This window comes from Nelumbo nucifera, chromosome 6 (assembly GCF_055504915.1).
Source record: "Nelumbo nucifera cultivar China Antique chromosome 6, China Antique-T2T, whole genome shotgun sequence".
NCBI lineage: Eukaryota > Viridiplantae > Streptophyta > Magnoliopsida > Proteales > Nelumbonaceae > Nelumbo > Nelumbo nucifera.
The window spans coordinates 2748744-2762361 of NC_142654.1; the positions used below are offsets into that span (position 1 = coordinate 2748744).

General features: G+C 37.7%; 2 protein-coding genes across 2 annotated transcripts; one reads left to right on the plus strand and one right to left on the minus strand.

Moving 5' to 3' along the window:
- Window positions 1–5121: 5121 nt before the first annotated feature.
- Window positions 5122–6532, plus strand: LOC104609336 (transcription factor MYB114-like). The gene is made up of 3 exons (XM_010275623.2): window positions 5122–5505; window positions 5607–5736; window positions 5875–6532. The coding sequence occupies exons 1-3, from the start codon at window positions 5370–5372 to the stop codon at window positions 6200–6202; spliced, it is 594 nt and encodes a 197-aa protein (XP_010273925.1). The 5' UTR covers window positions 5122–5369; the 3' UTR covers window positions 6203–6532.
- Window positions 6533–9366: 2834 nt separating this feature from the next.
- LOC104609337 (cytochrome P450 CYP72A616-like) lies at window positions 9367–12898 on the minus strand. The gene is made up of 5 exons (XM_010275624.3): window positions 12307–12898; window positions 11611–11831; window positions 11144–11388; window positions 10609–11002; window positions 9367–9995 (listed from the first exon to the last, which is right to left on the minus strand). Exons 1-5 carry the CDS (start codon window positions 12605–12607, stop codon window positions 9570–9572), a joined length of 1587 nt encoding a protein of 528 aa, XP_010273926.1. The 5' UTR covers window positions 12608–12898; the 3' UTR covers window positions 9367–9569.
- Window positions 12899–13618: the final 720 nt, after the last annotated feature.

Genomic DNA, 13618 nt, shown 5'->3' on the forward strand with positions numbered 1-13618 from the left:
AGCCTTAGAAGACCTAAAGAATGTCCTAACACCCAGCTACCAATCCCCTCTGACAATTCCCCAACAGCACAGCGATGTTGTTTGTGATCCCTCAATATTATTTGTGATGGTGGTACCCTTCAAGGATCTTTAGGTTTATAGTTGAATGTATTGCGATTCTTCAAAGCCTTCTTTTTTGCTAAGCAGCATGGTTGGTCCAGCTTCACCATTTACTCGGATGCAAAAGCGCTCATGGATGCCATAACTGGATCTTCGGAATTTTTTTGACCGGAAATTGCAGCATTACCTTGACAAAATTAATCTTGAACCTCGTTATATGATTTTGGACCTGTATATATTCGATCGATCTGTTTAGACATAGCTTGGGGACTAACTTCTCCAGCGCACGTAATCGCCCAAGTGGCGAAAGGCGAAAGCTTCCTCTTTCTTTAATGAACTACCCAATAGTAGTAGTAACAATTAACGTATCTGGCGCCTAATGTATTTTTTGCATGCATGGTTGGCCTTGGCCACCCTCGTTCATACAATGATATATAACCGGCCGGACAAGTGGGGCTGATGAAGAAGAGCTAGCTAGCTGTTTCTGTTTCTGTCATGTGCAAGAAGAAGAGGCAAGAGGTGAGGTGATCTCTGGACTGGACTGGACTACTGAAGTTGTAGCAGTTGAAAGTGCGGTGTGGAAGCAGGCAGAATGAAGGATTGGTGCTGCCATTTCAGCTGCCACTTGTTGCAAATTCAAATTGTGCCTCGGCCATCAGCCTTAGCGACAATATAATATAATAAAAAAGTAGTGGCGTTTTGATAGTTTCAGTCAGTCAGTCGGTCGGTCGGTCGGTCTTTTACTTTTATATATGGGTATAGGAATCTATCAAAATCAAATTCAAGGGTTGGGGACAACGGGCAAAGGAGGTGAGGAAAATAACGAGAAAAAGGCAGGACTGGGGCTGTCCTGACTCCTGTGATGAATGAGTGCGACACTATCATTGAATCTCCTCGTATTCTTTTCTTGTCACGATTGGTTTTGGATTGTGAAATCGATTAGCACTATACGCTTTTGGTAAAGTAAGTACGGTTTTCCTCTCATTAATTAATACACGACCCGAATCTGTGGAGAAGAAAAACAAAAGAAGTATGGTCAGCTGTTAGTTTTTGGAAGAAAGAGAAAGCGAGAAGTAGGTGGAGACACTTCCATTTGAGATCAATGGGTTATCAAAGGCTTTACGACGACGTAGAACTACGCAAGAAATCAAAACAGGAAAACAAGAGACTAGCTACTCCCTTTTTGGTCGGTTTTTAATTATGTAATTGCTGCAACTCAACGTTAGATACTTTTGTCTGTTGTCTCTCTGTAAGTCGGTTCCAGTTTTTTCATTTATTTCCGGGTAAAAAAAAAAAAGGAAAAGTAGTAAGAACTGAGGAAACGATGAATTACTGATGGCTTCAGTCACATCAAACGATGTATCCAGTGTAGAACTCACATCAATGATCAAACTTACAAATACTAGTTGGGTTGAGTTGAGTAGATTCCCATCTTCCGTTTCTTAATTCTTTCACCCCCTCTGCAAAATGGGTTGCGCTAAAATGCTTGCTTGCTTGGGCTGGGCAAAAAATGGGCTGGAGAATAAGGCTGGAATTTGCAACTTCTACTCCAAGGGCTGGCCCAATTGATGATACGTTGCCCCAGAAGAACAAAATCAATGGATAAAATCAGTGAATTGTTGTGTCATGTGTGTAAAAGATCAGAAACCTAAAATCAACTTATATTTATCAGAATATTTAGGGATGTGTTGGCCGATTTGAATAGTTTTGTTTTCTAAAATAAAAGCAACCACCATGTCAGTAAAAACAATACATTTTTGCTCACATGGCAGTTGCTTTTGTTGTTAATTCTTGATTTCAAATATAAGCAAAGCTTTGGATGTATGCATAATGTTATACGATTTGAGAAAGAAAAAAACGACAATATGTGTGATGACAAAAAAGTATGATGCCGGAAGAACTTTGACAAATCAAAACCCCGTCAATTATGATGAATACTGGTCGATTGATTTTATTTTATTTTTTGAAATCATGCCTGTATGATATCATGGTTGGACTTAGAGAAAAAAATGTTTTTTTTTTTTTTTTGTTCTTTGGGTTGGTATGGTACTAAGACTGTCCTATGTGTATTGGCATTTCAGGCTGTAGCTTGTGGTGTTTGTAGCAATGGATTTACAAGTTGCATCTCCAGTTAAACTTGTACAGCTTCTTCCTTCCTTTCTTTCTATTTTTATTTGTTTTTCTTTTTAATATCGATCCCTGAGACTCATTTCATTCATCAACAAAATCAGAATACAACTTCTCTTCAAGGGATAAGAGATTATAAAACAAAGAATAAGCAGGGGTAGATGATATAGCCAGAGAGAGTAACGTAGTAGGTGGATGTTGCTTTTTGGCAGATTTTGTTGAAAACCAAAAAAAAAAAAAAAGGAAAAACGAGAGACCATCAAAATTTAAAGCATAAGATTGATAAAGAACCTTAGCAATTAATTGAATTAATTAATGAAAGCGGTATTCCTCCAATGTGATGTAGCAGAAGATGATCCATTAGGCGGTGGGGGTCCTTCTCCTTGCAACATAGCTCTTGAATTTATACTGATGAAAGAATCAACTAACGTGGCAACGCCCTCTATCTTGTATTTCAACGTAACCCAATAGAAATTAAGCAAGCAACGACTAGTCATAATAATCTCTCTACCATTACCATTTACCTTATTTAAATGGTTAATGTCTTTATTTAATTTACTCTTTTTTTTTTTAAAATCAGAGTAAAGGAGAAGTAGTTGGACTGTCCACAGAGCTGATCAGATGATCAATCCACAAGAATACAAGATGATATATTAATTAATTGTTGGTCCATTTATATAATCAATCGGATAAAATTTGGATCCATCCATCCGACTAACAATCCCTCCCAAGTCCCAAGCGGTCAAGCCCACTATGCTAGTTCCGGAATGGCCCAAGCAAGCCTACTGGAGTGGCATAGCCTTCATGTCGGAGTTGTAATCCAATATAATGAGCGCATTGTTGTTTCATGTTTGGTGCCTCTTAAGGCTGTGTTATAGGTTTCCTTATCTTTCTTTACCTTTTCCTTCAAACCAAACATAGCCTAAATGTTTGCCACTCAGTCAATAGAAAATAGAAAGGGAAAAGATTTAGAGATTTTCGGATGATTGAACTTTAGAGTTGATAACTACATATGATAGAACATGCATGGCTTACTCAATGAAACTACACTCATTGAATCATCAATATTCTACGAGAAGAGATTTAAGGGCCCATTTAAAATCAGTTGGAATGGGATTTTATTATTGAGGGAGGAGGAGAGGGGGGAGGGAATGTCCATTAATTCTACAAGAAATGAGAATGAGATTCCAATTCCACTCAAACAAACAGTTTTTATGGGCGAAGTCCCTAGATTCTTTGATATAAGAAGAAATAGGACTGAAATCAGGGGAGTTGTCAAATGAAATGTCTATGTGAAATGTACGTAGTAGTCCAACTCCCAAGTAGTGAAAAGTGAGAACGTATAAAAATTGATGAAGTGTAGTGTACGTCGGCCATGATGTGACGAGAGATATCCTTCATGGTGGAAATGGAAAGAGAATTAATGGAGCATGAGTTTTCCTACAATTGGAATTCCTCGGTTGAATTGAAACGTCATCAGTAAATGCAATTGGAATTCCTCGGTTGTGGGTGTGGACTGTGGGGTCTATCTCACTATCTCCGCGTTGAATGAATATATATAAAAGTAATTAATTAGCATTTATATATATTTGGCAGAGCTCTCTTATTCATTTGGCTATTGCTTTGCTTTGCAAACAGGTTTACAGGTTTCTAGTAAAAAAAAAAATTAACTAACTGGGTCTGGAATTCATCTAGGTGGGATGCTTTGAACTCAGTCTCAGTCTCAGTCTCTCCCACTTGCCCTTAAATGGCTCCGGTAGTTTTGCAAAGCGAAGCGAGAGTTCCTAGATTGGAATACCAAAGCCCACCTCCTGTTGAAATGTATATGATCGATTATGAAGATGAAAAAAAAAAACCCAAATATCAATTCAATTCCACTTGTTTCGATGCTCGCCAACTACTTGCGCAGATGGGAATTGTGTCATGGATATTCATATCCTCCCGATTCCTATATTTTTATTTCCTTTTATAAAATAAAAAATGCCCATGTGCATGTTGGTTGTTGACGCATGTGTAGACTGTAGTAGCTAGTCTTGGCATTTAAAGATGATGAAGCACGTGGTCTCCTCTCCGTGAGTATTGGAATCAGAGTTTAATAAATTGTATATCGTAATTAATTAACATATTGCATTTTTTTTTTTGTAGGCAATTAATCAAATCAACTCATCAATTCCTTACATCCTTGTGCCTGCGTGTCATGTGAAATGTGATCTCTCATTCTCTCCTCTCCTTTGTTAATCGTTATGGTCTGTACACGCTACCACTATGCATGAATGGGGTTACATCTCTTTTTCTTACCTAATCCTTTAATAAAATAAAAGCTTTTCAGCTTTTTAACTTTCACCTAATTCATAAATTAAACCTAATCTCCCTTTTTTAATTAACCACTTCTTGCCAATATTGTATTATTTCATACTTTTATTCAGCCGGGAAAATCACACGAGGTTTATTAATCCAAGCTCTCTCTCTCTCTCTCCTCGGCCCTCGTAAAACAAGGATAAAAAGAAGAAAAAGCAGAAAACGAGAACAGGAATGAGAGTGATACACAGGCTCTACTACAATTAAGAACAAGAAGACAAAGCTCACGTGGCTTTATTAGCATCGACGTCACGTAATATCTCTAACTGCAAGCGCAAAATAAAAGAATGGAGAAAACTAATTAAGTATGAAAAATTATATATATATATATATATATCTTGTTTTCATCAATGCTCCAAATTTGAGGAGGTGGGTCCTCCCATAACATTTAATTGATCACATGCTATAAAAGACATCTGCTAAAATTACCAAGATAACCGGATTAATTAGTGTAGATATTGATGATGTTGATTGTCTTCTCCTCTTTAGATTCTAGCCTCTGTTATTTTATTAAAAACAGTACTCACTGCTCATGCATAGAAAAATCACCTAGTTGCAGCTTTTTCTTATACATTATGACTTCTTAGCTTCTTTTGTAATCCCACAAAGCTCTGTTTTAGGGTAAGACGTCCCATACACACTTCTCCTTCTTACTTAAAATTCTATAAATGCCATAGATAGGTAGATAGATACCTCTTCTCCATGAAGAAAACTCTCTCTCTCTCTCTCTCTCTCGTCTTTTACTACTATCTAACTTCCAGAGACATATATAGAGAGACAATATAATGGCGCTGATGACCGACGGGCCTGCTAAAAAAGAGCTAAACAGAGCAGCATGGACAGCTGAAGAAGATCGGAAGCTGGCTCAAATTATTGAAGTTCATGGTGCACAGAGGTGGAAGTCAGTTGCAGAGAAAGCAGGTAGGTTCCTGGCGCAATGACAGTATATGGGACTCCATTTCTAAGTATGTATTTAGTTTGTCGCTGACCTCGATATCTTGTATATATGTATATTCTTGCAGGTCTGAATCGAAGCGGGAAGAGTTGCAGGCTGAGATGGATGAATTATCTAAGACCCAACATCAAGAGAGGCAACATCTCAGACCAAGAAGAAGACTTGATACTTAGACTTCATAAATTGCTCGGAAACAGGTTCGTGAAATGAGCTATATATTAATTCGCACAAACTGCAATTGTAATTTCATCCGCTTCCAAATGTGGGATTTCTTTGTTTTTTATTCCTTCATTGTATTGCTATCTTATAAATTGATTCGAGCGATGATGGCTTAGGTGGTCACTGATTGCGGGACGGCTGCCGGGTCGAACGGATAATGAGATCAAGAACTACTGGAACTCTCATTTGAGCAAGAAAGTGAACCAGAAGGAGATACTCAGAACAGAAACAACAACATGTGGGTTTAAGCGACAAAGAACCTGCAGGGATGTGGAGAAGGATAATTTACATGTGAATGAAGAGGGAACCTGGGAAGGAGACGTGGACTCCCCGACTAGACTTGATGTGGATGAATTCTTAGATTTCTCTACCGAGGGGCCTTTCAGTTTGGAGTGGGTGAGCAAATTCAGTGATTTCAATGAGCGTTTGTGTGGGTTCTCATGAAATTAATGCCTCTTATGTCTTTATAAAACGAATTGTCGTCTGCTCTCTAGCTCCTTTCGGAAATTAACTCTGTTCTTCTTCGGAAATTTATTCCATTCGATCACTAAGAATCAATGTAAAGAATTCTCGATCGGTGTGTTTGGTTGGCATTATCTTCATCATGTTGATGTTGGTACATGAAATCGAAATCACGTTTCGTTTTCAAGGTTTGGTTGTAGTTTTGTTTTATTTTTATAATTTTGGTTCTTAATTTTTAACGATTTGGAAATTGGAGTAGTCTCCGTACAATTCGTTTCCATGAATATGAAAAATAATTTAAACCTACCTTGTATGGTAACAAACCAATTTGCGTTCCATCAATGATCAATCATCTTTTTTGGCTGACTTTGGTTGCGGTGCAAATTTATTTGCAATCATGCAAAGCTATGGTATAGCAAAAAAAATTGTATACAAAGTATGATTTATTTTTATTTCAAAATTCACTTTATTTTGTGTGATTACAGAGTAAAACCCAAAACAAAATTATCCAGAATATATATATATTTTTTCATTTGCACTCCCATGCATTTGTATTAGTACAAATGAAAAAGTGCTTTCATGTACCAACATCAACCTGATGAAGGTACATGGTCCCCGGGATATCCTCAATAATACATGTTATTTGTTCATGGTCCCCATGCATTTTACCTTATTTCTAGATGATTCAGTGCAATTATATTTGTACTAGTACTGTAAATTCTAATTTAATTTTTGTTTTGAGCTTTATTTTATTCTGTTTCAGGTCTTATTTTACTTCATTTGTACTCGCAATCAAACAAAATAAGGTAAACGCTCAGTTTGTGAAGAGTGCAAATACAAGTAGGTAAATCCTCCCCAAACAGTCCCTAAGAAAATATTGTATGACTTTTACTGAACGGGTAGAGTAGTAAATATTGGTATTTTTTTAACTGCGACTATAACTTGGGTGGGGTAAAACTGAGCCCGACAAGATCCAACTCGAGCATTTTGCACGGCCTAACTTTTGTTCAGGTTTGTCTTGCAACTCAGATTTCTGGGCCCAACTGAACTTGACAAACAAACAAATAAATAAATAAATAAAATAATGAATTCACATCTGTGCCCCACAAATGCCCCACAGCATATCCCAACCGTGTATTGAGTATATCTCCCACTGACAACTTTGGGAGATGTCCCCAATGCACGCTGAGATGTGCATGTGGGGCACAAATGTGATCTCTAAAACAACAACAACAACAACAAAATTCTGAGCTAAGTTGAGTTTACTATATAATTATGTATACCCTTAAGTATATTTCAAAATTTATATACTTCTTGACCCACGTATGTGAACAAACATCTATAAACTTCACCAGCCTGCCCAGGCGTTACCAAACCCACCTGGGCTTGCACAAGCCTAAGCTCAACTTGAGTTGTATTGGTTTAAATTGGGGCTGGGTCTGCGTTGGTGATTTTTTGACAAGTAACTAACTTGGGTGATGTTTGGCATCGATGATGATTTCTTGAAAATCACTGCCACACCAGATCCACATACTCATGTCAACATTAGAGCAGTTGGCATTGAAATTTCTATTTGGCTGGCCGATTTTGGTGATTTTCAGGAAATCGGTCAAAAATCGATTATTGAAATCAGCCCATTTTAGGGATCACTTTTTTCACCGGTTTCCTGATTTCTAGCTTATTCTGACTTTTTGAGGATGACATGACATCCAACATGGCATTGAATAATAACTTTAATATAAAAATAATCAGCTATTGAAAATCAATACCAAATAGACTAAGGCCAATTTTTCAAAAATCGACTTACATGGCATAAATGATACCAAACAACAATTTTTGGTGAATTTTCAAAAATCACCGATTTCTGAATAATCGACAAGAAAGAATCACCATTGATGCCAAACACCACTTCTGGTTTTAACCTTGGGTTTGGCTGTACTTGAACCCGGGATTCTGATGTCAGGGTTAGGCTTCAACTGGCTCCTTAAAACCAATCAAACCTGCCAGGCCCTAGTTTTTACATACATTATGCATAATCTATTAAAGATATGCATATTTGCAAACATGATTATGTTTTTATACAATAATAGTATACTAGGAAATTATTAAAAACATTTCATATTTTTGAAAACGTGTAATATATTCCATAATTTTTCATATGTTTGATGACATCTCATACGTTTTTGGTCAACCAAAAGTATAATAGAAATATTTACTAATCACAATTCTGACCTACCATTGAATATCAAAGATTGCCCTGTCTAGTTTCAAGTCAATGTTTTTTTTACTAATGACTAGCTAAGGTCATTTGACTTCCGATTGAGGATGGTGTAATAGGGAGAGTACAGTCTACTTATCCCTTTTTTATCATTGCAATACATTCCAATACTAGTCAAGCCCAATGATGATGCCTTAATGGGGGAGGGAGAAGATAGTAGAGGGCAAATAGGGGTCCGGAATTGGAATAGTAATGGGCTATTCTGATTCCAACTGTTTGGTTGGGCGCAATTGGAATTTTATTCCCATTCCTGCTGGAATGACATTCCTTCATTTGAGGGAATGGCCATTCCCTGCCCCTCCCTTGGGAATGAAATCTCATTCCTACTTATTCCAATTTTTACTCATTTCTGTCTGAACCAAGCAAACTATGAGAATAGACCATTTCGATTCTGATTCAAAAGAATTTCTATTTTGATACCGATTCTGATTCCAACTGCAAACCAAACGGACCCCTAAGTGTATACGGAGGGAAATCAAACAGCTGATTTCATTGCCAACCTTGGCCATGAAATTAATATCTAATTTGTTTGGGATTCCCAGTTATCTTGTAGATTTAGCTAGCATTACATTTGATCATTTTCAGGATTAGGCTACTACTTGTTTCTGTTATCTCATCTATCTCTTCATTACTTACAAAAATAGGAAAAAAGAAAAGAGAAAAAATGGTATCTTTTCACTACTGCTCATCTTCTGGTTTATGTCTTACTCCACAATCAAGCTGGGCTTTTCTCTCATGGATCTTCTAATGCAGTCTACAATGCATAAGGTTCAGTTCTACAAAATTTTCCACCAGTTGCATACATACACACATCTAGTAGTAGCACAGGGGCTACTGAATGCTTCTCCTAAATCATTAATGGAAAAAGTTACAACCAGATTGAAATATCTTAACTCGGATAATGAAGCCTTATTCCAAATATTACAACAAACAAACAAAAACACAAAGCATTACCGGGAATGCTACACTAATAATTCAATACCTCAATTCAGCCTAACAAACATTTTTCCAACTATTACATTAAAAAGCAACAACGAAAAATACTCCTCTATGATGGCAGGGTGTATTACTCTACAGTTGGTGTAGTATGAGTTGAGCTCCATGTTGTGGTTGAAGAGTTATAACGGTGTAAGGAGCATGTGCATATGTAGGTGAAAGCTTGAATGAAAAATGTTGTAGAATCATAGCCAGAGCCATCTTAGCTTCTATTGCGGCAAAACCTTGGCCTAAACAGAATCTTGGACCCCATCCAAAAGGATAGAATGCAACTTGATCCTTTGATGCCTTTGAAAATCCTTCCGAGAATCTCTCTGGTCTGAATTCTTGTGCATCTTCACCCCAAATGTCAGGATCATGATGCATAAGGTATGTTGGAAAATAAAGCTCAATCCCGGCAGGGAGGGATATGTCTCTTAGCTTGGTTTTCTTGTGAGTATACCGGAATAGATTAACCACAGGTGGATATAATCTTTGGACTTCATTTAGTATCATTGTTACCTGCAAGGGAGGGAGACCCATAACCTAACCATGACAATTGATGCTACTCCTATAACATAGTTTTTTTAATTGATTCTGGCCTTTTACATACTTCATAAACCCAAATTTTCAATTTTATGAATTGCAAATGGGAATATTAGATACCCAGTCCCTAGATCAGAAAATACAATAAATATTAATTTTACTATACATAAATATAAAAAAGATTTTAAAACTATTATTAATAAATATTAATTTTTCTGAAAATTATTAAGGGTGGTTTGTTAGTAGCAGATAACTGCAAATTAAGTGCGGTTGGATGGTGTTCCAAGTAGGAGGCAAACTTCTAGGAATAGAGTCCATGACAATGATATAACTGTTACCAAGCACAACAGTACATAGGACACGATGGCCAATAGAGCACCCAAGAGTCCTGCTTTAGGCCAGCTAGTGCTGTATCTTGAAGCTCATGGGTTGGTCTTTGGCCTAACAAAAGATAGGTCAGGCTTAGGCTGAAGTGCTTTACTGAAAAAACAGGTGCAATGGGAAACTCACATATACTAGATACTCGTACATTTGTTAGGAAATGAAACTACGATGCCTAATTGGTAAACGGAAGAACAGAAGCACTTACAAGCCTAAGGTGGGATATAGCATCCATATCAGGTGTTCTTTTTCCACAGATCTGCAGAACTTCTTCTCTTGCCTTCTCTTGCCAGTCTTGATGCATAGCTAAGACAATCATGGTCCAGGCCAACCAGACAGCTGTTGTTTCTTGGCCAGCAAAGTAGAACAACTTACATTCTTCTATAAGATCTTCGATTGTCATCTGATCATTGCTCAAATTTTTTACATTTACTTGTGTATCAATCAGGTCACTGCATTGCAGCATCAAGCCTAGTAAGTTGTCACTGCTGGATTCCCCAGTGATCATTGCGTGCCTCTTCTGGTGGATCATATCTCTCAGCATTCTTTTGATCTCATTGTCCAAACTATACCTCCTCCTGTTCTTCTTTGTGGGAATGAATCTGTATAAACCATTGCATTGATGGTGCTGTTTTGTTAGACTTCCTATTTGGAACAATCATCGTTTGTTTAAAAGGAAAGCTGAAATTTAAATATGCTTCACCTGGCAAAATTTATTTGGAATAGGATAAGATGTTCAGTACCTTAAACCAGGGAAATATAAACTTTGATAAGCTTCAAGGACTAGTAAAGCTTGTTCCTTCTGAAGTTCAAAAATCCTTTTGCCTTCTTCATAACTGCTTCCAAAGGCTGCCCGAGAAATGGCATCTGAGCTAAAATTGGAGAGGTCAGGCCAGACATCTAATTCACAAGACCCTTGAGGACTAACAAGTTTCTTCCATCTCTCGATCAAGTTATTGCAACTAACAGTGAATGCCGGCACCATCCCCTGCAGCCGGGAAATTAAATGGAAAAACAAAATAGTATAGATGAAGCAAAGATTACCATGTATCCATGAAGAAAATATAGATTTTAGATAGAAATGGACCCACCCTATCCCTACTCCCTATGAAGATTGTTAATATATGTGATTAGTACCCAGAGAAACCTTATGTGTATATAGGTTGAGTGTAAAGTAAATTCAACTTAAAGAGGTGGAAGGGAAAAGTACCTTGAGTTTATTTTGGTGGAAGGCGGGAGATATCATTTTTCGGCGACCAGCCCATTTGTCTCCCTCCAGGGTTGAGAGTCCCAGTTGCAGAAGATCAACAAGAGGGTTCAGTGGTGGCTTTTGAAACTGATAGGATTTGTCAGTAAATACTAGTCTGAACAGCTCAGGATCAGATATGATCAACCTAGGCGCTGTTCCTAACCAAGTGTAACATATCTTGCCTACATAAAACAAACAACAGTAATATGCATACGATCAACTACACACCCAAAAGAGAAGTGGGAAGATTAAAGTGTTCCATGGGATGTACAGAACAGAGTGATCCATGTATTTAATGTATCCACTCAAAAAAAAAAATAAATAAATAAAATACACGCTGGAAACCAAACAAAACAAGCCGTGGTCTACACATTTATAGCCAGCCACAAGCCCACAATATGTTGCGATTTACAGGAGAGGTCGATCGAATTTGTTTACACTGCAAATTTTCATTGGTAATTTATTTTGAGTGATATAATTCAGTGAGAATGCTGTCACAATTCACAAACAAGTTGCAATTGACATGTATTTTTTGGGGCTAAGTTATCAAACAAGTAACAATTAATGTTGAGAAATGATGATGCATCCAAGAAAACGATCAGTTCAAACGAAAAGAAAAGTAGGGATAGAGACGACAGTAGAAGACAAATGGTTTACCGTACTGTTGGACGGTCTGATAGATGAATGGTAAAACACGTGGCGCAATCTGGTGGTTCAAATTCATGGGTTTGGAGCAAGCTTCGGTCAACAACCTCACATAGTCTTTCATGTAACCGTGCAGGAGCTTGTAAGGCGCGCCTTCGATTCCTTGCTGCTTCAATTGGTTCTCCAGCCATTTGGGTCTCCACCAGACGGAGTAGACAACTTTTACGCACCCGAACAACACGACCAACAGAAGCAGAAGTAGAATCCAAAATCTCGGGTTGCTGATGAAGAAGGCCTTGACGAAATCTTCCATCTCCGACTCCGATTGATGCCTGATGGAATGGGAAACTGGAAACAGAAAGCCCTTCTCCCTCCCTAAGTTGCAAGTCCCACTCCCAAGAAGACAAACTATTTCCTTTCCTACCGGAGTGAAGTGAAGAAAGCAGCAAAAACGATGCGCTACTTATAATAGTATAGGGTTAAAAACTTTTATAGAAAGTCCTCCCGTCCATCTCCTGAGGAGACGACGGACGGAGAGATGGTGTTTTCCCGGAAATAGCACTTTCTGACAAAAAAAGTCAAAGTAAGAAGCTGATGGATCTGCGGGGGGAGAAAGAAAACAATATCTTTTTGTTAGAAAGAAAATATCTTTTTTCATCCTTTGATTGGCACTTCCAAAGAGAGAGAGAGAGAAGCGTGGGGAGAAAGAAAATGTCGGTTTGGAGTTAAGCCAACCTATTAGATAATCCAGGACGCAGATCAAAAAGAAAAAGTTTTGGGCCCAAGCCCGGCCTGTGTAAAATTGTAAGTTGGGTTGCTGGGATTGAGACTAGAGAGAGTGAGTGCTGTGGGATTGAACAGAATTTAAGTGGATCATCAGATCAAATGCGTAAAATAAGATGGTAACAGTTTCTTGATATGCAAAATCATTAGCCAGGTTATGGGATCTTCTTGGCCTCTTGGGTGGGGGCTTAGAATCTAACCCCTCAAGAGATAATAACAAAGCTTGAAATCATGTTAAAGAATACTTTGATACAAATCCTGTAGGAATTCAAGCTTTAGGTTCCAACCCGAACTCCATCAAAATTAAGTTTGATGCATCAGCCATTAGAAATGGTTGTTGTGCTTTCGGATGTATTATAAGAAACCATAGGGGTGAAGTTTTCGGATCCAAAATGGGCAAAATTGGAGTCACCACAATATCTGTAGCTGAGATGTGGGCTGCTTTATATTTTGTAAATACATACAAAATATAAGGTTTTGCACTCTACATATTTGCATTTGTATTCCTTCCAAACTCAGCCTTGGTATCAACATCCTGCAA

Excerpts from the sequence above, each read along its gene's own strand:
- LOC104609336 (XM_010275623.2), top strand. The coding sequence starts at position 5,370 with ATGGCGCTGATGACCGACGGGCCTGCTAAAAAAGAGCTAAACAGAGCA. Across the intron at positions 5,506-5,606 it reads GTCAGTTGCAGAGAAAGCAG|GTCTGAATCGAAGCGGGAAG; the intron begins GTAGGTTCCTGG and ends ATATTCTTGCAG. Across the intron at positions 5,737-5,874 it reads CATAAATTGCTCGGAAACAG|GTGGTCACTGATTGCGGGAC; the intron begins GTTCGTGAAATG and ends ATGATGGCTTAG.
- LOC104609337 (XM_010275624.3), bottom strand. The coding sequence starts at position 12,607 with ATGGAAGATTTCGTCAAGGCCTTCTTCATCAGCAACCCGAGATTTTGG. Across the intron at positions 11,832-12,306 it reads TCAGACCGTCCAACAGTACG|GCAAGATATGTTACACTTGG; the intron begins GTAAACCATTTG and ends TGTTTTATGTAG. Across the intron at positions 9,996-10,608 it reads CTATATCCCACCTTAGGCTT|GTAACAATGATACTAAATGA; the intron begins GTAAGTGCTTCT and ends CCTCCCTTGCAG.